We start from the raw sequence: 24,152 nt of genomic DNA on the forward strand, positions 1-24,152 counted from the left end.
TGCAGGAGTGTTTGGATAATAGTTTGAGACTTAGGGGTGTATATATTCAGATCCCTCCGATAGAAAATCTTCTTTAACGTATTGTATCAGAAAGTCACAGGGACATCTGAGGGATGTTGCAGGAAAGCGCTCTCCCAGAGAATTCTTTGGAGTCAGACAGGTCTCCCCCTTAATTTTGGAGTCTCAGCCATTCTGGTAGAGTGAGCAACTACTAATTTAGTCAGTCAGTCTCGGGTGGTTCTAAAATGCTAGATTATAATATATAGAGCAGACAGTCAGAAAGTCAACACTGAATGGACAGCAGAAAGCCAAACACAGAATGTCGACACGGTAGTAATGTGATTTTAAAGCATTTTTACCGTGTTGACATTAGTGCTTTAAACACAATGCTTTACCATGATCTTTAAAGTTCTAATGCCAACACTGTTGACATCCTTTAATTACCACTGTGTCGGCATTCTGTGTTTGACATTACGCTGTCTGCATTTTCAGTGTCAACATTCTGACAGTCCTCTAACTCCATCTCAATGACAGGAGGCTAAACCTTAAAATTTACTCCTTTCAATAAAGTGCCTCTTTTTCTGCATCCCTGTAAAACACACAGTACATTTCTAATTTCCAGCAATGTCGCCTAAGAGCATAGGGTTGACCTGCACTTAGAAGTGAATAGGACAGACCATCTATGTGCATGGGTGCGGTCACACTTTGTAAATGAGATATATGTAGTTTTGTGTTCTTCTCTGATGTTTACATATGATCATGACAATTCAAAGCAAGCAGAGATTCACAGTGAGATTTATTATAAAATTTAAAATTTCTTAATTTAGAACTTTGGAGCTCATTCAGACCCACTCGCTAGATTAGTTCTTTCGCACCCAACGTATGCAAATCCAGCACACACCCAGCAAGGCAGGTGATCGCAAGGCATAAGCACGACCACTATGTCTTGGCGTGCGATCACTTTGAGTATGCAGACTCCCACCAGCCTGTAATACGATTCCCACTTGCGCACGTCATCTCCAGGAAGTGTATGAAACCATCGGTACATCGAGGACCATTGGATGTGATCGCAGCGCTTGAGGTTGACTATACCCTTCCGCAAGCACTGCGATCACTTCAGTGTGAAATACAACCAGGCGACGTGTACTATGACACTGCTTGTTAATTATGCACGCCTCTGAAACGGCGTTATGATGCACAGGCACGCCTGCGTTCGCACCTCCACTCCCCCATTAATGGCCAGCCCCACCCACAAATGACTTCTCCTGTCACTCACTCTACTGGGCTGTCTATGCGCAGCGAGCGAACGCTTCCCGATCTCTCGCACTGGTTCGCGCATGTGCACTGCGATGCTTACGCATGCGCAGATTGCGAAAATCGGCCAGCTACGGGCGAACGCATCCTAGTGAGCTGGTCTGAATCAGGTACTTTGGCTTTAATGAAAGTGTAATACATTGTTTTGCTATTCTGGAAGATTTGGAAGTGCAGTTCATTTTGTACCAGAAGGGGACGGTAGACTCTACAAATGTTGGTTAATGCAATACATCCAATTCCATGTATGTTTTATTCTTACAGTACATAAAGACCACTATGAGAACCTGTACTACGTAATTTCAGGAGAGAAGCATTTCATTCTTCACCCGCCAACTGACCGACCTTTTATCCCATATGGTATGTCAGACCTAAATATGTAATTTAGGTGATCTATTAATGTCTGTGTTTACCTAATTTATTAAAATAATATCACTATTTTTTATAGACCATATTTACTGGACCATATAACCAGCAACCATAGTCAGCAACCAGTAAAGCAGTGTCTGGTGTATTACACCCTCAGTTGGCTGCACTGATGAATATCTCCATGTTTTTCACCCTCCCTGAGACCAGTCTATGCATTGAATAGGTTGCCATATAGGCCTCTGGGTGTGTTGTGTCATCCAGACTGTGGTTGTATACGCAAGATCAAATCTCAGTTTTGACTACACAGAGCCATTCCCATATTAGTAGTCCACACCCAGCTCCCTCCAATATGGTGACCCTAATGGACAATTTTACCATCTGCAAAATTTCCCGGGTGCTGCCACTTGGAGACTGGTTGAGCTGCAGTTTGAAATGGAATATACTAATAATGATCATTGAAGGGCATATGCAGGAATTATTACATGATTATGTCGTCTTCAGTGGATCAAGCTGTGGATGTTGCATACCCAAGTGTTATACACTCATTTCACACTTTAATTACATGTATGTTGGTCTATGTGTACAGTCTCCTGCCAGGTACCTTTTTATCTGGAACAAACCATGCTGCAATACAAGGGGAACCAATACATGTTTTTTTTTTGGGGGGGGGGTTTGCAGGGTAAATATTGGCTGCCTTTTGCATGCAGCCCACAAATGCTGGGCAGCTTTGTTATTAAACTGCAATATACTGTAGATTTGAGTTTGGACACATCCCTCCCGAGTTGTAATTTCTCTGCACAATGTAAATCTGCCCCACCTGCAGTGTAACATGGCATTGTCAACGGGCAGTTACTTGCTCTTTTTTGCTTTACTCACAAATAGGAAAATTCAGTGTATAGTCACAACCACAGTGCCATAGTGCACCAGTGACTACATTTCAGCAAATTAATTTGTACCTTAAAATCACAGTTGTACTTCTCTGAATGTATGATCGTCCCACCACCCCAGTCTGCTACCCACCAGATAGACATACAGGGATGCTTGCCATATTCAATCTACAAGCAAAAAGTACTCAACAGTGCATTACCCTTAAAAAACTTATTTTCTACTTCAGGGTCCATAGGGTATCCACAGGATACCTTGGGGTATAGGTGTGACGTCAGTCGCAGGGCACCAAAGAGTTAAGCTTTCAGCCTCCCAGGATGCACTAGGTCCCCCTCCTATACCCCGCCCCCGGGCCAAGGCACCTCAGTTTAGTTTGGTGCCCGGCCGGAGTCGGGTGCACCTGTTGGAGTGGGGGCTAGAAGAGCCCCTGAAGCTTATTCTTCATGCAGCTGTGGCTGCACATCTGGATGAACAGCATGGACAGTCAGTCCTGACGTCCATGCTGTCTTCCCTACACCCCGCCGGTACCAGAACGCCGGTACTGATCCGGGGATGCTGGTGGGCGTCTGGGGTCACAGCTAGCGGTGACCCCAGATGCTCCGGACCATGGCCGGATTCAAGGGGGACAGAGGTAAGCAGCGGGGTCCCGCGGTGGGTCCCCGCTGATCACATGGTCCTTAGTCCCCAGGCAGGGGGCTCCCTGGGGACTGGCTGCAGCGTGGAGCCAGGCGTCCAACCTGCGCTTCCACTACCCCCTGGGACAGCGGACCGCAGCAGAGCGGTAGCGCTGCGGCGTCCCAGGGGTTAAATGCATGCCAGGGGAGCGCGCCTTCCCTGTCTCACAGCCGGCGCCTCCCCCGCTGCACACAGCCCTCTCTGCATGCTGCCGACTGGTCCTGTGGCAGCGCTCCTCCCCCAGGCCAGCCTCCTCTCTGCTCCTCGGCGGCCATCTTCTCCAGAACGCATGGTGAACGCTGCTGGAAGCGCTGGACGGAAGCATCGTGGTCTGGGTCCCCCCGCATACCTCTCCTCCGCTGTGGTCAGGTCTGTGTATGCAGCGCTGTGTCCTACCAGGCCCTGTGTCTGTGTAGTTGAGTGATCAGCGCTGTTAGTGCAGGAATTGTTATTTCTCTGCATTGTATGTGACTGTGCTAGCGCTGCTGCCTGTAACTTTTCTTCTCTAAACTGTCAGCTTTATTTCTGTCCCTGTTCTTCTGCTAAAGCCCTTGCGGTGCGGTGCTGCAGGGTGGTCTCTCGCCTATTTAAATACTTAATTGGTGAGAGAGGTCACATACGTGGTGCCATCATGTCTGAAAGTGATTTTCCCCTCCGGCTACAGTGTACCACGTGCAAAGTACCGTTAGCGGACGGGGAGGGTAGCGCGGAGGGCCTTTGCCGGCAGTGTTTGTCCATGGCGCGGCCTATTATGGTTACAGCACCGGTACAGGAGCCGCCCTGGGCTTGTTTCGCTCAGGCGTTAACAGCTTTAGTGGGCCAGTTAGCTCCGCAGCCCGCGTTTACTCCGAGGGGTTTTTCCCAGCAGTCTGTGGTGTCGTCACCCATGCAGGGGTTCCCACGACAATTGGTGGTACCCCACAGTCTCCCTATTTCCCCGCTCCCGGGTTCTCAGGAGCCAGCGTGGGTTAACTCCCTGACGAGTTCTGTACAGCACTTGTCGGATGTGTTGCAAGGGGAGTCTGTGATGCGGCCTCATAAAAGGCCGGTGGCGTCTCTGTCCGCTCCTTATGAGGATGACGAAGGGACGTCTGATGATGGGGAGATTCTTGATCCTTACGATCAGGAACCTCTCCATACTAAGGACGCTGATGCTAAGTCCAAAGTATATATTCCTGGACTTATTCGGGCGGTCCGCACAGCCTTGGTGATTGAGGACGAAGTTCCCCCAGCGGCTAAATCTAAGTATGCCTTTTTCAAAGATGTGAAGGGCGATGCCACAGTCTTTCCTCTTTCGGGTCAGTTGGTGGACCATTTAGAGGAGGCGTGGAAACAACCTGGCAAAAGATACCAGCCGCAGAGACGCCTGGCGGTGGCTTATCCGTTCGCGGATAATTATTTTGCTAAGTGGGAATCCCCTCCACAGGTGGATTCTCACGTGACCCGTCTTGTCCGTAGTGCCACATTGCCGATGCCATCCATGTCCTCCCTTAAGGATGCTACGGACCGCAAGGTAGAAATCTGCCTGAAGTCCGCTTATTCCCTTGCAGGGGGGGCAGCACGGCCGGCTATGGCCATTTGCTGGGTTGCCAGAGCGATGGAGCGCTGGGCGGATTCATTAGAGGCTTCTTTTGAATCCGACTGTCCGGCCGAACAGGCGGAGTTGATTGGCAATCTCCGTGATTCGGCCACCTACATCAACGAGGCGGCTCTAGACATTAGTACTCTGGTGTCTAGAATTTCTTCAGCAGCGGTAGCTGCTCGTCGCACCTTGTGGCTGCGATCCTGGAAGGCGGACGCAGATTCCAAGAAAGGTCTGGAAGCGTTGCGGTTTACCGGAGAAGTTCTCTTCGGTCCGGATCTGGATAAGATTGTGGCCACGCTGGCGGCAGCCAAATCTGCTTGTCTCCCGTCGGCTGCTGCTCCTTCTGGTTCGGGACCATCGTCCTTTCGGTCATCTAGGGCCCAGGGCAGGCCCAAACCACAGTCGTTTCCTCGACAGGCTGGCCCTAAGAAATCGGTCAAGCCCCGGAAGCAGGCATGGAGTACCAGACGTCCGGCCCCCAAGCCAGATGACAAGCCTGCGGCCTGACGGTCCGGGCCTCCCTTTGGGGGATCCCAGGGTGGGAGGCCGCCTGCTACAGTTCGCCCAGTGTTGGTCGACCACTACGACAGACACTTGGGTTCTGGAGGTGGTTTCCCACGGATACGCCCTCTCCTTCCGGCACAGACCCCCGGCTCGCTTCTTCACCACGGGTCTCCCATCAGACCGGAACAAGGCTACGGAGCTGCGGAAGGTATTGCACACTATGCTCCAGGCTGGAGTTATAGTGGCGGTTCCATTCTCCCAGAGGGGCCAGGGTTTCTATTCAAATCTATTTTTGGTACAGAAACCCAATGGGTCATATCGTCCGATTCTCAACCTCAAAGCACTCAACAAGTCTTTGCGGGTCCCGAAGTTTCGGATGGAGACCCTACGGTCCATCATTCTGGCGCTGGAACCTGGGGACTACTTGGTGTCATTGGACATACAGGACGCTTACCTGCATGTCCCTATTCTTTGGCGCCATCAACAGTTCCTCAGGTTTGCAATCCGCAGCGACCACTTCCAGTTTCGGGCGTTACCTTTTGGCCTGGCAACAGCACCACGTGTTTTCACCAAGGTGATGGCGGTCATGGCGGCTTCTCTGCGGCTGCAGGGAGTCCGCATGTTGCCGTATTTGGACGACCTGTTATTGGTGGCAGGATCTCCAGAGCTCCTGTTACGCCACTTGGACCTGACCATTGCACTGCTGCAACGGCACGGCTGGCTAATCAACTGGCAGAAGTCCACTCTAATCCCGTCTCGGAGGATTCTGCATCTTGGAGCCTTATTGGACTCGGGACAGCAAAGGATCTTCGTGACGGAGGACAAGATCTCTGCTTTACAGTCAAGGGTGCGCAGTTGTCTGCACAGCCGCCGGGTGTCCTTACACTCGGCGATGAGGTTACTGGGCTCCATGGTGTCGGTGTTCGACATGGTGGAATACGCCCAGTTTCACTCCAGACCTCTGCAGCACCTGATCCTGTCCAAGTGGAACGGGCTGACTCAGTCTCTGAAGTCCCAGACGATTGTGCTCACCCAGGAGGTTCGCCTGTCCCTTGCGTGGTGGTTACAGACGACCCACCTCAACAAGGGACGTCCGTTCTGGGTTCCAAATTGGGTCCTGTTGACAACGGACGCCAGTCTTCGGGGCTGGGGAGCAGTTTCGGGTCCACACTTGTTCCAGGGCAGGTGGACGCCGACAGAAGCGGAGCTTCCAATAAATATCTTGGAACTCCGTGCGGTCTTCAATGCTCTCCAGCAGGCACAGCGGTTTCTCCAGGGTCGCCCGGTGCAGGTCCAGTCGGACAACGCTACCACCGTGGCCTACATAAACAGGCAAGGAGGAACTCGCAGTCGGGCGGCTCTCGTAGAGGTCTCTCGGATCCTGGTTTGGGCGGAGCGCAATCTTCCGGCCATATCAGCGGTCTTCATCCCGGGAGTGCTCAATTGGGAGGCGGACTTTCTAAGTCGCCAGGACGTTCATCCGGGGGAATGGTCCCTGCACCCGGACGTTTTTCAACTACTGGTGGACAGGTGGGGTCTTCCAGAAATCGACCTCATGGCGTCCCGGCACAACAACAAGTTGCCGGTGTACGGGTCTCGCACAAGAGACGAAGGGGCGTCTCTGGTGGATGCTCTGTCCGTCCGGTGGACGTTCCGGTTCGCATACCTGTTCCCTCCGGTCTCCCTTCTTCCACGGGTAATCCGGAAATTCAAACAGGAAGGAGGGACGCTCCTGTTGATAGCTCCCGCGTGGCCCAGACGGCACTGGTTCTCAGACCTTCAGGGTCTGTCCGTGGACATTCCTCTGCGGTTGCCGCTACGACCGGACCTTCTGTCTCAGGGTCCTTGCCTTCACCCGGACCTGACTCGGCTGTCTTTGACGGCGTGGCTGTTGAGACGGCCATGCTGAGGTCCCGGGGGTTTTCCAGCTCTGTGGTGCGTACCATGTTACGAGCTCGGAAACCGTCTTCCGCGAGGATATACCATCGCGTGTGGCATACGTTCTTCCAGTGGTGTCGACCGAGAGGTTATGCACCGCGGGAGTTTCGTCTGTCTCGGATTCTCGCCTTCCTGCAAGCGGGACTAGATCATGGGCTTCGCCTTGCTTCTTTGAAGGTACAGGTTTCGGCCCTATCTGTCTGGTTTCACCGTAGGATTGCTACAATCCCGGATGTGCGCACCTTTATGCAGGGTGTTCTCCGCATTCAGCCGCCCTTTGTTCCACCTGTGGCGCCTTGGGATTTGGCTGTGGTCCTGAGGGCTCTCCAAGGACCGCCGTTTGAACCACTGGGCTCAGTGGATCTTAAATGGCTAACAGCTAAGACTGTTTTCCTTCTGGCCATTGCTTCGGCCAGACGTGTTTCTGAGTTAGGGGCTCTTTCTTGTAGACCCCCTTTCTTGGTTTTTTATGGGAACAGGGCAGTGCTCCGCACTCGGCCCGAGTTTCTTCCCAAAGTTGTTTCCCAGTTTCATATTAACGAGGAAATAGTTGTTCCGGCCTTTAACTCACCGGGTCTTTCCGTGGGTGAGGCCTCTTTGGATGTTGTGCGGGCCTTAAGGACTTATGTTGACCGCACTTCTTCGTTTAGGAAGTCGGACGCTTTGTTTGTCCTCTATGGCTTCCGTAAAAAGGGTTGGCCTGCTTCAAAGCAAACTTTGGCAGCCTGGATCCGTATGGCTATTTCTGAAGCTTATCTTCATGAAGGCCTACCGGTCCCTCCTTCTCTGAAGGCTCATTCCACTAGGTCTGTGGGTCCTTCGTGGGCAGCTCGACGTGGTGCCTCGGCAGTTCAGATCTGCAAGGCTGCTACGTGGTCTTCTGTCCATACCTTCGTGAGGTATTACAGGTTTGACACCTTCGCCTCTCAGGATGCTTCCTTCGGGCGGCGGATTCTCCTTTCTGCACAGGAGCGTCCCCACCCTTAAAGGATACTGCTTTGGGACATCCCCAAGGTATCCTGTGGATACCCTATGGACCCTGAAGTAGAAAATATGAGATATGGTAAGAACTTACCCTTGTTATCTCTATTTCTACGAAGTCCATAGGGTTCCACAGGACTCCCGCCCTGTCGCACCTGTGCTGCAGATGGGCTTTGCTCTGGTCACCGGTTTTCCGTCTCCCTCTGGTGAGAATGTGATTCTTGTATGTGTCCAGATCTTTGTTCTCTCTCTTCCTTCTCCTCCTCCGGCCTATGGCTTGGTAACTAACTGAGGTGCCTTGGCCCGGGGGCGGGGTATAGGAGGGGGACCTAGTGCATCCTGGGAGGCTGAAAGCTTAACTCTTTGGTGCCCTGCGACTGACGTCACACCTATACCCCAAGGTATCCTGTGGAACCCTATGGACTTCGTAGAAATAGAGATAACAAGGGTAAGTTCTTACCATATCTCATATTTTATGTTGACCGCAGTATTAATAAATCATGATCACAAGATTAAAATCACAAAATCGCTCATCTGAACATCCTTCAAGCACTGCAATGGATACACAGCTAGATTGACGTCCCTCCACTGCATCAATGCGCAGCTCTAGAAGACAGCAGCTAGCTGGTACTCCAACTAACACACCGTGGGGGTCCATGCATCAGTGGGTACATTTTACTTGTAGATTGAATATTCCAAGTATATCTGTATCTTCTGGTGGAAGGCAGATTGGTGGAACAATCATGTTTCAAGCCCAATCTTTGTGAATAACTTGCAGTATCAATAAAACGTTAGATAGTGTGACAGTAGGCAAAAGAATAAAGCTTTAAAACAAAAATAAAGCATCATATAAAGGTATATCACTGTGGGACAAGTGGAAATAACTTTTCTAGCTTGTTCTACCCCACCTGGTGTCAGATGAGGGAGAATAATCTCTAAAAGCTTTGTACTGTACATCACATAACTTTATATAAGGTACTGTATAATTCCATATACTATACATTGTGATCCTTATTCCCAAAATGCTTGGCCAATGTTTGTAACTGATTATATTTCAGAAATGTACCAACCTGCAACTTACCAAATTAATGAAGATGGATCATTTGGGCTTGTGGACCAGGAGACTGCAGACCAGGTAAGTAACCTCTTCATCATGTGAAAGAAGAACTGGAGTGTGAATAACTGGCCATACACAGGTTTTAAGAAACATACAAGAAGGTTTAGAGATTATTATTTTTAATTTTTTTTTAATCCATCCTTTTTATTGATTCTTCAAGTGTCAATACTCAATACCATTTTTTTATATTTTCCCCCCGTTTGTGTTTTGAACCTTTTTATATTGTAATGTTTGTATTGTCATTTTTCCTGTCTGGTGCTACAGATACTTGCATAACTATTTATTTAGAATACACAGCTACTTCAGAGATGGACACTGCTGCATCCGCTCTTGCGTCTATGGCCGGAGTCGCAGTTGCCTTAATATACAAATGCTAGTATCAGCCTTCCCCTGGTGTAGTAGCCTGCATATGAATTAGCAAGCACTGAGACGCCCACTTTCTGCGTCTCACCACGCTGTAACACTGCCGGTGAGTCTTTAGATGCCACTATCTGTGCACCATGTACACTTGTACCTGCCCCATGACGGGTGCATTTTCTCTGTCTGATTATGGCCTCTGTGGCTGTGCATTTGGGAAAGCAGCAACTTTTACTGACCCACCCTCGACACCCCCATAACACGCTCATGAGACAGACTTCACCTCCCAGTCACCACCCAGGAATGCTCATCATTTATTATTCCAAACACCGTTCCAACATTATTGTTAATCTATTTACTTATTTTAAATGTACCTGTTTGTCGTGTACTGAGGACTGGGGCACCTATAGCTCTCCACTTGTGGTGGAACTACAAGTACTAGCATGCACTATGGTCGTTGACGAGGAAACTTAGTCACTTTAATGTTAGCCCTCTAGTGTACTAAAAACGATCTGTGATGATAATTGCTGATTTATCTTTGATAATGCCTCTTTGAATATTGTAACCTTAATTGTGATCATCTAGCATTTACTTCCTTATTGTTAAGTGTCCATAAAAGGCCCATTTACAGATGTAGCCATCTACATCGTTGCCAGCAATCGGCAGGCAGCGAGCACTCGCAGCCGGCGATTACCCTATTTCTATGGTGTGCGGGCTCACTAGTGGCGCCATCCATGCACGCAATGCGTAGATGAGCGTGGCTACATCTAAATATACGTTCTGTTATTTTTAATTTCTAATCTTATCTATATATTTAAATGTGGTACTAAATAATAAATAAATAAATGTTATGTTTTGTAATTTATTGAAAAATTCAACAAACAGAATAAAAATAAAAATAAAAATCTGTGCATGCACACGTTACATATTTAATGTTACTAGCCAGCCAGAGAAGATCATTTGGGGGTGCAGTGTGGGAGAAATGGGGCTGCAATTCAATACAAGACAGACGCAGATAAACTTAAATAAAAATGGAATATAGATCATAATGTGTTTATAAACATTAGTTAGCACCTATTAAGTGATTCATTTGTCTGAAGCACTTTTAGGGGTAAAGTTACTAAAGTGAGAGTTTTTACTTCAGGGTCCATAGGGGGTCCACAGGGTTGACCTTGGGGTATAGCTGGATCTGGATCCACGGGCACCACGCAGTTAAAGCTTTCACTGCTCCCAGGATGCAATTGGGTCCGTCCTCCTCTATACCCCGCCCCCGAGCCACAGGCACCTCAGTTTTAGTTGGTGCCCGGCCGGAGTCGGGTCACCCTGTCGCAGTGGGGCTGCCCCTAAGCTTTATTTTAAAGAGAAATTTTTTTATTTTTTTACACTATCAGAGCGGCAGCATCAGACTGTCCTTTAGGACGTCCACGCTGCCGCTCCTTCTCCCCGCTGGCGCCGCGACGCCAGTACAGATCTGGGGATTGCGGCGGGACCCCAGAGTCTGTACTAGCCGGGCTCTGGGGACTCCCTGTGACTGCTGCCGGACGCGACGGGGATCAGGTAAGCCGCGGGTCGCCGCGTGCGGCGGCCTGCGGATACTTCAATGCAGTCAGGAGCCTCCGGTCTCTAGGGACAGACCGGAGGCGCTAGCAGCGGCGGCGGGCTCCCCCTCTAAGTAGAGGAATACCCCGCGTGTCCGCTAGACCACCAGGGTAACAGGCTGGAAGCGGGACTGGCAACCCGGGGGTTAATTGCTAGCCAGGGGAGGCAGCCTTCCCTGTCTAGCGGCTCCTCCCCTCAGCTCAGCGCGCCTTTCTACTAGCAGTCTGGCGTCGCTGAGCTGCTCTTATCTCTCGGCCACTCCTCCTCTGAGGTCTCCGGCGGCCATCTTCTCTGGCAGGCATCGCAGACTCCCAGGCGGTATCAAGTGGACCGGTCCCCCTGTGTACCTCTCCCCTGCTAAAGGACAGTGTACACAGCGCTATAGCCCTCCCAGACACTGAATCTGGGCGGTTGATTGTAGCGGAAGGTGCAGTGAGTACTAACTTTTCTGCATTGTATGTGACTATTGCTAGTGCTGCCTGTCTGTGACTTATTCTCCATTACTGTCAGCTTATACCTATCCCTTTCCTTCTCCTACGGCCCGGCAGGTGTGTGGGGGAAGGACGTTTTCTGATACCCTCACTTATATAAATCACGTATTTGTGGGGTCAGTCACATACTGTTGTGTGCTACACAGTACCATATCTGGGCTGTTGTGTCGCATACTGGTGAGTGCGAGGGTGTTAAGACCGTAATTCCTCTGGTGATACGTATTTTTTGTGTATTTACTGTATCATGTCTGATGAGGAGACTGAGCGCTCTGTGGCTTCTGTGCTATTTTCCTGCAGACACTGTGCTGCTGGAGTTGATGGGAAGGACTTATCTCAGGATGGTCTGTGCAGGCGGTGCCAGCTGGTACCGGGCCCCTCCAACCCCCCTGTGTCACAGGACCCTCCTTGGGTGATGTTTTCACAGGTGCTGGCGTCTATTGCGGACCGGTTATCGGTTCCATCAGCGGTCCCCTCTAGGGCGTTACCCCAGCCCTCCATCCCCCATTCCCCGGGTATTCCGCAAATATTGCAGTCTCCCCCCGGGGCCCAGACTGTGGGTCCTTATTCGGGACTGCCAGTGTATGTGCAGTCTCCTCCAGTGACGCGACAGTCTGTGGTGCCTTTGCAGAGTTTTGCTCCGACGGCTCCTCCGCCTTGGGTGGATGTTCTCTCCAGCTCTGTACAGAGTCTGGCGGCTTCATCTTCGGCGTTTCAGTCGATGTTGCAAAGTGATGTGCCACCAAGGGCGTCCAAACGTCCTGTTGTGAGTTCACTAGCTGCGCAGTTGTCGGACTCGGAAGTGTCCTCAGATGATGGAGAAATCCATGAGGACTCTGATGCCATGGGGCAGGAGGTGGAAGCTAAGTCCTCCATTAATGTTCCAGCCTTAGTTAGGGCGGTGCGGGCCATCCTACATGTAGAGGATGATGCGCCGGCTCCTAGGTCGAAGCTTCCTAATTTTAAAAAAGCCAAGGTAACTTCGAATGTGTTTCCCCTGTCTGATCAATTAACGGATCATATGGCGTCGACCTGGCAATTACCCAGTAAGAGGTTCCATCCACAGAAGAGGTTGGCGTCCAATTATCCTTTTCCTGAAGCTCATTGCAGGAAATGGGAGACTCCGCCAGCGGTGGATTCCCACGTCACCCGCTTGATCAAAAGCGTGACGCTACCATTGCCGTCTATCTCCTCTTTGAAGGATCCCACGGACAGGAAGGTGGAGACTTGTTTAAAGTCCGTTTACTCTCTTTCCGGGGCGGTGGCTCGCCCGTCCATGGCCATCTCCTGGGTGGCTAAAGCCATTGAGGCCTGGGCCAATGCCTTGGAGGATACCTTTGCTGACGATGCTCCGGATATCCAGAGAGCGTTAGTGGGACAGATGCGGGATGCAGCTTCCTATATCAGGGAAGCGTCTTTGGATGCCAGCCTGCTCACTTCTAGGGTGTCGGCAGCAGCGGTGTCTGCTCGGCGATCCCTGTGGCTGAGGTCCTGGAGGGCTGATGCAGACTCTAAAAAGGGTCTGGAGGCCTTGCCTTTTAATGGAGAGTTACTATTTGGTCCGGATTTGGACAAAATAGTGGATACTTTGGCTAAGTCTAAGTCGGCTTTCCTCCCTTCGGCCTCTGCGCCGGCTAAAGTGAGGAGCTCTGCCTTTCGGTCCTTTCGGGTTCAGGGTAAGGCCAAGGGTCAGTCCTTCCCGAGACATTCGGCGTCCAAGGCCGCACCCAAGCCCTAGAAGCAGGCATGGAGTGCTCGGCGCCCTTCTTCCAAGCAGGAGGATAAACCTGCTGCCTGATGGGATGGGCCTCTCTCTGGGGGACCCCAGAGTGGGAGGCCGACTTCTCCAATTCGCCCAGTGTTGGCACAATACCACCACGGATGCCTGGGTTCGAGAAGTAGTCTCTCAGGGGTACGCCCTGTCTTTTCGGTTCAGGCCGCCCCGCCAGTTTTTCTGTACGAGTCATTCTCTGGACAAGACCAAAGCTGTCCAGATTCAGGTAGCTATAGAATCCTTGCTACAAGCGGGGGTCATTGTTCCCGTTCCGCTGTCTCAGCGCGGGACGGGGTACTATTCTACTCTGTTTCTGGTGCAGAAACCCAATGGTTCTCATCGCCCTATCCTGAATTTGAAGTCTCTGAACAAATACCTCAGAGTTCCCAAGTTCAGGATGGAAACGTTACGTTCCATCATTTTGGCGATGGAACCCGGGGATTACATGGTCTCCCTCGATATCCAGGACGCCTATCTCCATGTGCCCATAGCACCGGCACATCAGCGGTATCTGAGGTTTGCTACCCTGAACCATCACTACCAGTTTCGGGCGTTGCCTTTCGGCCTTTCCACGGCTCCGAGGGTGTTCACCAAGGTGATGGCAGTTATGGCTGCCCACCTTCAGGGTCAGGGTATACGGCTGTTGCCGTACCTGGACGATCTTCTGCTGTTGGCAAGCTCCCCGGAGGTGCTTCTTCGACATCTCCACCTGACCATTGCTTGTCTTCAGGCACACGGGTGGTTGATAAATTGGAAGAAGTGCTCTCTGATCCCATCACAACGGATGGTCCATCTGGGAGCACTTCTGGATTCTTGTCAAGCAAAGGATTTTCTTGACTCCGGAAAAGGTGTCCTCCCTACAACTGAGGATACACAGTTGCCTGAGCAGTGGCAGAGTGTCGTTCCATTCTGCAATGAGAGTCCTGGGGTCCATGGTGTCGGCATTCGACATGGTGGAATTTGCCCAGTTCCATTCCAGGCCCCTGCAGGGGCAGATTCTTTCGGAGTGGAACGGGTTACCTCACCGGATCCGATCCCAGATGCTGGTTTTGTCCCCGGAAGTGCGCTGGTCGCTGGCGTGGTGGCTTCAGTCAGCTCATCTCGTCCAGGGTCGCCCCTTTTGGATCCCGGACTGGGTTCTGCTTACAACAGATGCCAGTCTCCGGGGTTGAGGTTCAGTGACCGGCTCGTTGTCTCTTCAGGGCCGTTGGTCGGCGGAGGAAGCCGCCCTTCCCATAAACGTTCTAGAGCTGCGGGCGGTGTACCGTGCTCTACTGTCGTCAGGCACCGTTCACAGAAGAGCAGTTCAGGTGCAATCGGACAACGCTACCACGGTAGCGTACATAAATCACCAGGGAGGGACTCGCAGTCGAGCTGCGATGTCGGAGGTGTCTCAGATCCTGGCTTGGGCGGAGTGCCACCTTCCGGCAATCTCGGCAGTCTTCATCCCGGGAGTCCTCAACTGGGAGGCAGACTTCCTCAGCCGTCACGACGTGCATCCCGGGGAATGGTCGCTTCACCCAGACGTGTTTCAACTTCTCGTGGACAAATGGGGACTGCCGGAGTTGGACCTGATGGCCTCCCGTCACAACTGCAAGTTGCCTGTGTACGGCTCAAGGACGAGATGCAGGCGCAAGCCTAGTGGACGCACTGTCGGTGAAATGGACGTTTCACCTAGCGTACCTGTTCCCTCCGATCTCCCTGCTACCTCGGGTACTCAGAAAAATCAAACAGGACGGGGGCTCGTTTCTGCTGGTGGCTCCAGCGTGGCCCAGACATCCTTGGTACTCCGATCTTAGAAGCTTGTCTGTAGACGTTCCGTTCCTTCTGCCTCAGCGTCGGGACCTGCTGTCTCAGGGGCCCTGCCTTTACCCGGATCTGGGTCGGCTGTCTTTGACGGCGTGGCTCTTGAGACAGCCGTCTTAAGGTCCAGGGGTTTTTCAACTTCTGTCATCGGTACCATGCTGAGGGCACGCAAGCCGGCCTCTGCACACTTACTTTCAGTGTTGTGAGTCCAGAAACTTTGATCCTCAGGTGTTCAGGGTTTCTAGGATTTTGGCATTTCTACAGTCAGGTCTTGACCTGGGCTTACGTCTTGCTTCCCTGAAGGTTCACGTATCGGCTCTGTCTGTTTGGTTCCAACAACGGATTGCTACCCTGCCTGATGTTCACACCTTTTTCCAAGGTGTGCTTAGGATTCAGCCTCCCTTTGTGCCTCCAGTGGCTCCATGGGACTTGGCGGTGGTTCGTCTGGTCCTGCAGGGACCTCCCTTTGAGCCTCTTGAGTCCGTTGACCTCAAGAGGTTAACACTGAAAACTGTGTTTTCTCCTGGCTATTGCTTCAGCCAGGAGGGTATCCGAGTTGGGGGCACTTTCCTGTAGTCCCCCCTTCCTAATTTTTCACCAGGACAGGGCAGTGCTGCGTACTCGTCCTGAGTTTTTGCCTAAAGTAGTCTCTAAGTTCCACATCAATCAGGAACTTGTGGTACCAGCTTTTCAATCTCCTGATCTTACGGCTGGTGAGGCTTCGTTGGACGTTGTCCGTGCTCTCAGAGTTTATGTTGATCGGACTGCTTCTGTAAGAAAGTCCCATTCCTTGTTTGTCCTCTTTGGTTTTCATAAGAGGGGTTGGCCTGCCAACAAACAAATATTAGCCCGTTGGCTTTGTTCTGTTATTATGGAGGCTTATATACAGGAACGTTTACCTGTTCCGGCCTCTGTTAAGGCTCATTCCACTCGGTCTGTGGGTCCTTCTTGGGCTGCTAGACGAGGTGCCTCCGCTGCTCAGCTGTGCAAGGCAGCCACTTGGTCTTCTATTCAGACATTTTTGAGGTTTTATGCGTTTGACACCTTTGCCTCTCAGGATGCATCCTTAGGGCGCAGGATTCTCCTTTCTGCTCAGGAGCGTCCCCGCCCTTAGTTGAACTGCTTTGGGACATCCCCAAGGTCAACCCTGTGGACCCCCTATGGACCCTGAAGTAGAAAACAAGAGATATGGTAAGAACTTACCTTTGTTATCTCTGTTTCTACGAAGTCCATAGAGTCCACAGGGCGCCCGCCCTGACGCACCTGGCTTCTAATGGGCTTTGTGGCTGGTCACCGGTTTTCCGTCTCCCATTTCTGTGAGTATGGTTTCTTGTGTGTTCCAGTCTTCCTTCTCTCTGTTTAGTCTCCTCCTCCGGCCTTGGCTGCTTACCAACTGAGGTGCCTGTGGCTCGGGGGCGGGGTATAGAGGAGGACGGACCCAAGTGCATCCTGGGAGCAGTGAAAGCTTTAACTGCATGGTGCCCGTGGATCCAGATCCAGCTTATACCCCAAGGTCAACCCTGTGGACCCTATGGACTTCGTAGAAACAGAGATAACAAAGGTAAGTTCTTACCATATCTCTTGTTTTTTAGAAGTGAGTTTTAGAAGAGATGTTGCCCATAGCAACCAATAAGATTATAGCTATTATCTTCTAGAAGGTGCTAGTTAAATGTTAAGTAGAATCTGATTAGTTGCTATGGGCAACATCTCTTCTAAAACTCACTTCTAAAAATTCACTTTAGTAACTTTACTCCTTAGACTTAGAGGTAGATTTACTAATGCTTCTAAAACAAACACATGGTGGTGTTGTCCATAGCAACCAATCGGATTATGTCTATCATTTTCTAGGATTGGTGGCTATGGCCAACACCACCACTTTTTATACGCTTTAATAAATTACCCCTTAGAAATGGTTTGGCTGGTGCTCCCACCAGGCTATACTGAAATGTCATCACTGCAGCTGCAAAGGGACCACAGTGACATAGAATTAATATTGTTATATAAAAGCTTTAAACTGAAATTACAGAATATGAAGATTTTCATTTTATTTTATGAAGGCTAGTAATGGAAAGCTGCAGTATGTGATTATAGAAGAAAGACATTATGAGATACATCTGCTTCCATTTTATAAAATAGTTTTCCTTGACAAGTGTATGGCCGAGATCTTATGTTTTATATGTATTCCTATAATTGGGTTTATCTGAGACCTGGCAGCTACATGTGGTCTCCTAGGCAGACAGGAGGGAGACTGTTTGCTGCGTGGGAAGTTATGAATTGAACTCCACCTTGTTGAGATGTTTATTTACTTGCTAAGCCATCATTGCTGCTGATGATGATAAAGTTCATGAGTAATGGAATATCTATGCTTTTATACTTCAGTGAGCATGTAAAGAAAGCACTGAAGCTCAGGAGCACTGCAGGAAAGGGAAATTGGCTGATCTAATATCTAAGATGGGCATATCCAACTTTCTAATAGGTTGTGATCTACTTTCACAAGTCAAAACTAACCGTGATATACCCCACCTTCCCACCACCATTCATAATTTGAAACAAAATTGGTTATTTGTTGCATAAAAATGCCACATAGTGTCTCGCCACATAGTGTTTCCATATGTCACAGAAATTGCCACATCATGTATCCATATTCCACAGAAAATGCCACATAGTGCCTCCATGTCACAGAAAATGCCACATAGTGCCTCCATGTCACAGAAAATGCCATAGAGCTCCATGTCACAGAAAATGCCACATAATGTCTCCATATGTCACAGAAAATGCCACATAGTGCCTCCATGTCACAGAAAATGCCACATAGTGCCTCCATGTCGCAGAAAATGCCATAGTGCTCCATGTCGCAGAAAATGTCACATAGTGCCTCCATGTATCGCAGAAAATGCCATAGTGCCTCCATATGTCACACAAAATCCCACATCGTGCCTCCATATGCCACATAGTGCATCCATGTCACAGAAAATGCCACATAGTGCCTCCATATGCCACAGAAAATGTCACATAGTGCATCCATGTCACAGAAAATGCCACATAGTGCCTCCATACGGCACAGAATATGCCACATAGTGCCTCCATACGGCACAGAAAATGCCACATAGTGCCTCCATATGCCACAGAAAATGTCACATAGTGCATCCATGTCACAGAAAATGCCACATAGTGCCTCCATACGCCACAGAAAATGTCACATAGTGCATCTATGTCACAGAAAATGCCATAGTGCCTCCATACGGCACAGAAAATGCCACATAGTGCCTCCATACAGCACAGAAAATGCCAGATCGTGCCTCCATACAGCACAGAAAATGCCACATAGTGCCTCCATACAGCACAGAAAATGCCAGATAGTGCCTCCATACGGCACAGAAAATGCCACATAGTGCCCTTGTCAGTGTCACATGTTTACCAGTCAGAGCCCGATCATACCCCCTGCCATGCCCTTATTATGCCAGGCTCTGAGCCTCCTTTAGTATGCTAGCCTCACAGACCCCCTCAAGTCTTACCTACCTTCATCAATCACTTCAGTCACCACTCATGCCGTTAGGAAGCGGGCAGGTGGAGCAGCAGAGAGGACTGTTTCGCAGTGCCAGTGACGTCACTGCCAGTGTGTCACCGGCACTGCATCCCGCTTTGCTGTGCATTTCCCGGACACCACCCATCCGTGATTAGACAGCTTCTGGACTCTGTACTGTCTGAAGGCATCCCAGACGGGATAGTGATCTATAGCCAAGTCCCCACAATCGAACAGTCGATAGCATCAACACATTATACACTCCTGGTCTAGAACAACTTAAATTATGTGGGATAACTCCCCTTCGTTGCAGTGTACGTGAGCTCCGTAGCTTGTTTTATTTATTAGCATCTATGATTAGGAAGTGTTTCTGGGTAGCTGGTTGTTCATTTCCTTTTTTGTTGTTTTTTGTAGGTGCCTTGGATTCCTGTTGACCCACTGGAGCCAGACCTAAATCTGTACCCAGCGTACGCTCAGACACAACCTCTGCATGTGACTGTAAGAGCTGGGGAAATGCTGTATTTGCCTTCTCTATGGTTTCACCATGTACGTCAGTCCCACGGATGCATTGCAGGTAAGTTAATGTGTATGAAAACATATACTGTATGTGCTAATTACATATTGAAAATGATTATATATACTAAGCTAAAACTACTTGGATGCCAGTCTAAAAATCTTCATGGGAGTGCAATGTTCCTCACACATTTCTAACAGTGTGAGCCCTTAACACCCGCCTCTCATTTGTTTCTACAACAATTATATTACTGATTAACTGCCTAAATCTTTCAGTATGCAGATTTGCGGATGTCGTTTAATCCAAATGCAGTACCTTCTAACATCATCTAGGATAAACTTTGCTGTCTAAGACAACGTTGTTCATAGAAATACCAGGTCTCGGCATGCATTCCAGATCCATTTAGTAACATTTATTTATGTCAGCATACGTCACAGCACTTTAAAACTAGGAACAAAAGCAATAACAAAGAAAGGTTGGGTATCAACAGACTGACAAAGTGGTAAGAGGGCACTGCTCATAAACTTAACATGTATATGAAAATAGCAGTTTTATACATTTGGTTAAGTGCCACAGATGTTGCTCCAGTCAGTTTGCAGTGTGAAAAAGTGCTTAACAGTAGTTGTGATATACGATGCAGTCACATAGCAATGTTTGTTTGGAGGTCAGGGGGTTGTTTTGGCATAAATGGCGAAGTTTTGAGTATCTGGGTAATAGGGTAGTAATTGGATGGAATAGATTAGGATGGTTATAAAGGCGGATTGGGAATTGCTTGGAGAGGTGAGTTTTCAGAGAACACTTGGGAGGCAAGGTGAAAAGTCTTGGTTAAGCATATACCTAGATTCTACATTAATAGACAGTGTACACTATATTTTGTCATATTTATCTCTTCTGGGGGACCATCATAGATTTTGAGGACTCATACTCCTTCAGAGGTCATAGAGGCATCAGTACCACCAACGAAGTATCTATAGTCAGATGCTTAGGTGCGGCACTTAATCCTGGCGTGTGCCAAAGGGGGCGTGGCCTCATGTTCTCGCCCCCTGATGTGTGCTGTTTAGGGGTTACGCCCCCCCCTCATCACACTGGGGGCTCGCCCAGAGCTCCAGGAGCTGCTGGGAAGCCCACAGGCTCTGCAGGTCGGCTTGGTGACACCATAAGAGGGGGTGACCCCAAAATAGCAGAGCAGCTCAGCTATTTTGGTGTCACCTGGCTTGGCCTGCACCCCCTAGTGATGCCACTGTTTATATTACAAATCCACGCTAAAAAATGTTGTCTCTTTTTTGCAGTTAATTACTGGTATGATATGGACTATGACGTCAAATACCACTATTTTCAGCTGCTTGATTCTCTCTCTAAAATTGGAAACTCATGAATGGACTAAACATGAAGCTGGATGGGAAATAAAAAATGAGTCTACTGCAAGACGACCAAGTGCTGCTATACTACACATTGCAAAACACATGCTGATGTAAGGGACAAAGCTAAATAGGACACTTAAAGCAAAAAGTGCGGAATAACAACTGCAGAGATAAATACAATGATATGCCAGAGCACTTTAAAATCACATTTCAGCCATCTGTCGCTAGATCTGCATTCTCTTCTGGAACTACTTCCTCATCATCAACATCAGAAGAGCGTAGTTGAATGTACTTTTAGAACTGGTTTAATTTTCCTTTTTAATATGTATACCTTTTTAAAATGGCAATTTGGTAATCCTTTATTGGCAAGAACATAGACTGTAAACTCCATTTACAAAGCAAGGTTCTGTAATATTATTCATACATTTAAATATTTAAATTAAAAAAATACCTGTCATCCCAAAATAAATATGCATTCTTGGATTTAAGACCTCTTTAACAGTTTTGTACAGGTGATCGTGTGGTGTAGGCGGTAAGGGTTTTGTTACAATTATCTATATTAGCTGGAGTGGATTTAGGACCTGATTCTGGGCCTGATTCAGAGCCGGACGCTATTTGCGCTCGCTCGTCCAGAAAAAGGGGCTGGCTATTTAAATTGACCGTTCGCTCTTTGCGGTCTGACGCCTCTATGTCTGAACGAGCGAACAAAACATACGGACGTTTTTTTGTAAAAAACGCCCCCTGGCCGCTCGCATCATACGTCATCTGCGCTATTTATTAGATTAATCGAGTACATCAAAAGGCGAATGAACTGCTCGCTATTCATGTGGTAGCATTTTCCTACCGCAATCATGCGAACAGTTCTGGCTAAAAGACAACCAAGTGACGTGGTTAATGACGCTGCTTTGTTAATTATGCACGCCCTTAAAACGCCCGTTTTGACCTTTTGGCACGCCTGCGTTCAGATCTCCACTCCCCGTTTTCAAGCACCTTCCCCTGTTACCACCCACAAACAACTCATCCTGTCACTCAAATTAGCAGGCATTCGCTATTTTGCGAGCACACGATTTTCAGCCGCACTGACTGGTTCGCGCATGCGTACTAAAACCCATACGCATGCGCAGATGTGCGAACATCGCTCGGAGCGAACGAGCGGCCGCTTACGAGCGGTTCTGAATCAGGCCCTCAGTACGGATCGCAATAGTGATTACGTACGCAGTCTCACTGTGCTAGAATGCTAATCCACTTTGATCGCTATGTCATACGCAGCCTAACATAAGGACGCCCACCATAAGTGTAATACTTAGCAAAACTGCAAAACCATTGGTAACATCGAGTACAATCGCAGCCTCACACACACTTGTACAAGGTCTGACCTTACCCAGGAATTGCTAACCTCACGCAGTGCAAGCCCAAGCTGCAACCAGCAACGGCGTTCAAACGCATTGGCATGTCTGCGTTTCGCCAACCCCCCCCCTTCACCACCTCCAAACGGTACTTCCTGTCAATCACTCTGTGATGCATCTGTGTAGTCACTGTGATCAGTGGAGTGTTCACGCATGCGCACTGTGATGCATGCGCAGAACGCAACAATTGGCCGATTGCTTGTGCAATCGCAGTTGCGATTGCTGCTGAATCAGGTCCTTAAAACATAGGTAAGGTTATGTCCAAGTGCGTTCGCATATTGGTAGTGTTTCACTTGTATGTAAATATAGACATGAATGATTGCCCTTTGTTGTAATGTCAACATGCTTGACATGTCAACAATGATGACCGTTTGAAAAAAAAGTTCCTGGTGGCCCAGCGGTGACTTACCTTATTCGGCAGGTCCAGCAGTAACACCACGATGACTTCCGGCTCATCTTGCAGCGGTTAGGGTGGTGAGTAACTCCCCTAAACCTACCCACCCACGTCCTAACCCTCAGCTCCCTGCAGAATGTCAGTACTTCAATAGTGTCAACATCATAACTGTTAACATTGTGATGTCGACATTTTGAATGTGAACATGTTGACTGCATACCTAGTGTTAGTGCTCTTGTTCCTACAGTAGGTACTGTGTATGTGATTTACTTTCAGAACAGCAGCTCTTTGGCTGTTACCCATGATACTTCTCAAGAAAGATTGCACCCTTCAGCTCATCTCTCAATGCTTACGTTCCTACTTTCAGTGCTTTTGTATTATTGAGGCCTTCACTCATCTCTTCCTTCTAAACCTGTCCTCCACACCTTTCCCAGTGCTTGTCTGCACTATAGCTCAGCTCTTCAACTTGTTCACTCCATCTGCCATCAAACATGCACCCATCTCTCCTGTACTCAAGAAACCATCTATCTACCCTATCTCTCCTCAAAGCTTCCCACCCCATTTCTCTTATCCCTTGTATCCAAATTAATTGAGCGGCTTGTCTACAACCACTTGACTCAATTTTGCCTCAACCCACTGCAAACAGGTATCTGTCCCTTTACTCTCCACCTAAACTGCCCTCAGTAAAGTGACCAATTATCTATATATGGCTACATTGAAAGGTCATTTGTTCATACCCATACTTCTAGACCTCTCTGCCACTTTCATTACAGATGACCACTCTCTTCTCCTAGACAACCTTCACTCCCTTTGCCTTTGTTACACGTTTGTTTCCTGGGTTACCGCCTAGCTTTTTGATTGCTCCTTCAGTATTTCTACTATAGACTCATGCTCAACCAGTCACATCTACTTTATATTATGGTCTCTCGAATATCTCTGTTCTTGGTGAACTTACATACTCTCTGGCCTCCACTACCACCTCCAAGCAGATGACTCACAAATCTACTGCTCCTCCCGACATCTCTCCTTTCCTTTTATCCCATGTGTCCAACTGCCTCTCGAGGGACACCACTCTGATGTACCAACGTAGCCTAAAACTCAACATGTCCGAAATGAAACTTATGATCTTTCCCCTTACTAATGTCAATTCCCTGCGTTAGTCTCTCACCTCACAGTTGACCACATAACACTGTCCCGTTCTCCAAGCACGTTTACTCTGTCACATCCTTGATTCTGCCCTACGTTTCACTCCACATTCATTTGCACTGTTTTCCCCTTTCAAAACATTGGCAGAATAAGCCCCTTTATTACTTAGGACATTCTCAAAACCCTCATTCATTCTCATTTTATAACCCCTCTATTACTGCAAACTCCTGCTATCTGAACTTCCCCTTACCCATCATTTGCTCCCTAAAAACCATCCTAAATCTAGTTTCAAGAAAGCTCTTCAAGTTTTCCTGCTCCATATCTGCTTTGCCACGTACACTGGCTCCACGTTACTTCCAGAATTCAATTCAGACTGCTCACCTTCAAAGCCTCACCTATTCCTTCTCTCTGATCTTATC

General features: G+C 48.9%; 1 protein-coding gene across 1 annotated transcript in view; it reads left to right on the top strand.

Annotated features, from left to right (window-relative positions):
- The window catches only part of JMJD7 (jumonji domain containing 7), a 35,768-nt gene extending 14,512 nt beyond the window's left edge, over positions 1-21,256 (top strand). Inside the window, exons 5-8 of the mRNA XM_088471252.1 lie at positions 1,576-1,671; positions 9,307-9,383; positions 19,327-19,486; positions 20,716-21,256. Of these exons, the coding sequence (XP_088327378.1) occupies positions 1,576-1,671; positions 9,307-9,383; positions 19,327-19,486; positions 20,716-20,801 (419 nt within the window). The 3' untranslated portion in view covers positions 20,802-21,256. The remainder of the gene's footprint in view (positions 1-1,575; positions 1,672-9,306; positions 9,384-19,326; positions 19,487-20,715) is intronic.
- The last annotated feature ends 2,896 nt before the right edge of the window (positions 21,257-24,152 follow it).

The sequence above is a fragment of the Taudactylus pleione genome, unplaced genomic scaffold (assembly GCF_031769625.1).
Source record: "Taudactylus pleione unplaced genomic scaffold, aTauple2 ptg000113l, whole genome shotgun sequence".
NCBI classification, from domain to species: domain Eukaryota; kingdom Metazoa; phylum Chordata; class Amphibia; order Anura; family Myobatrachidae; genus Taudactylus; species Taudactylus pleione.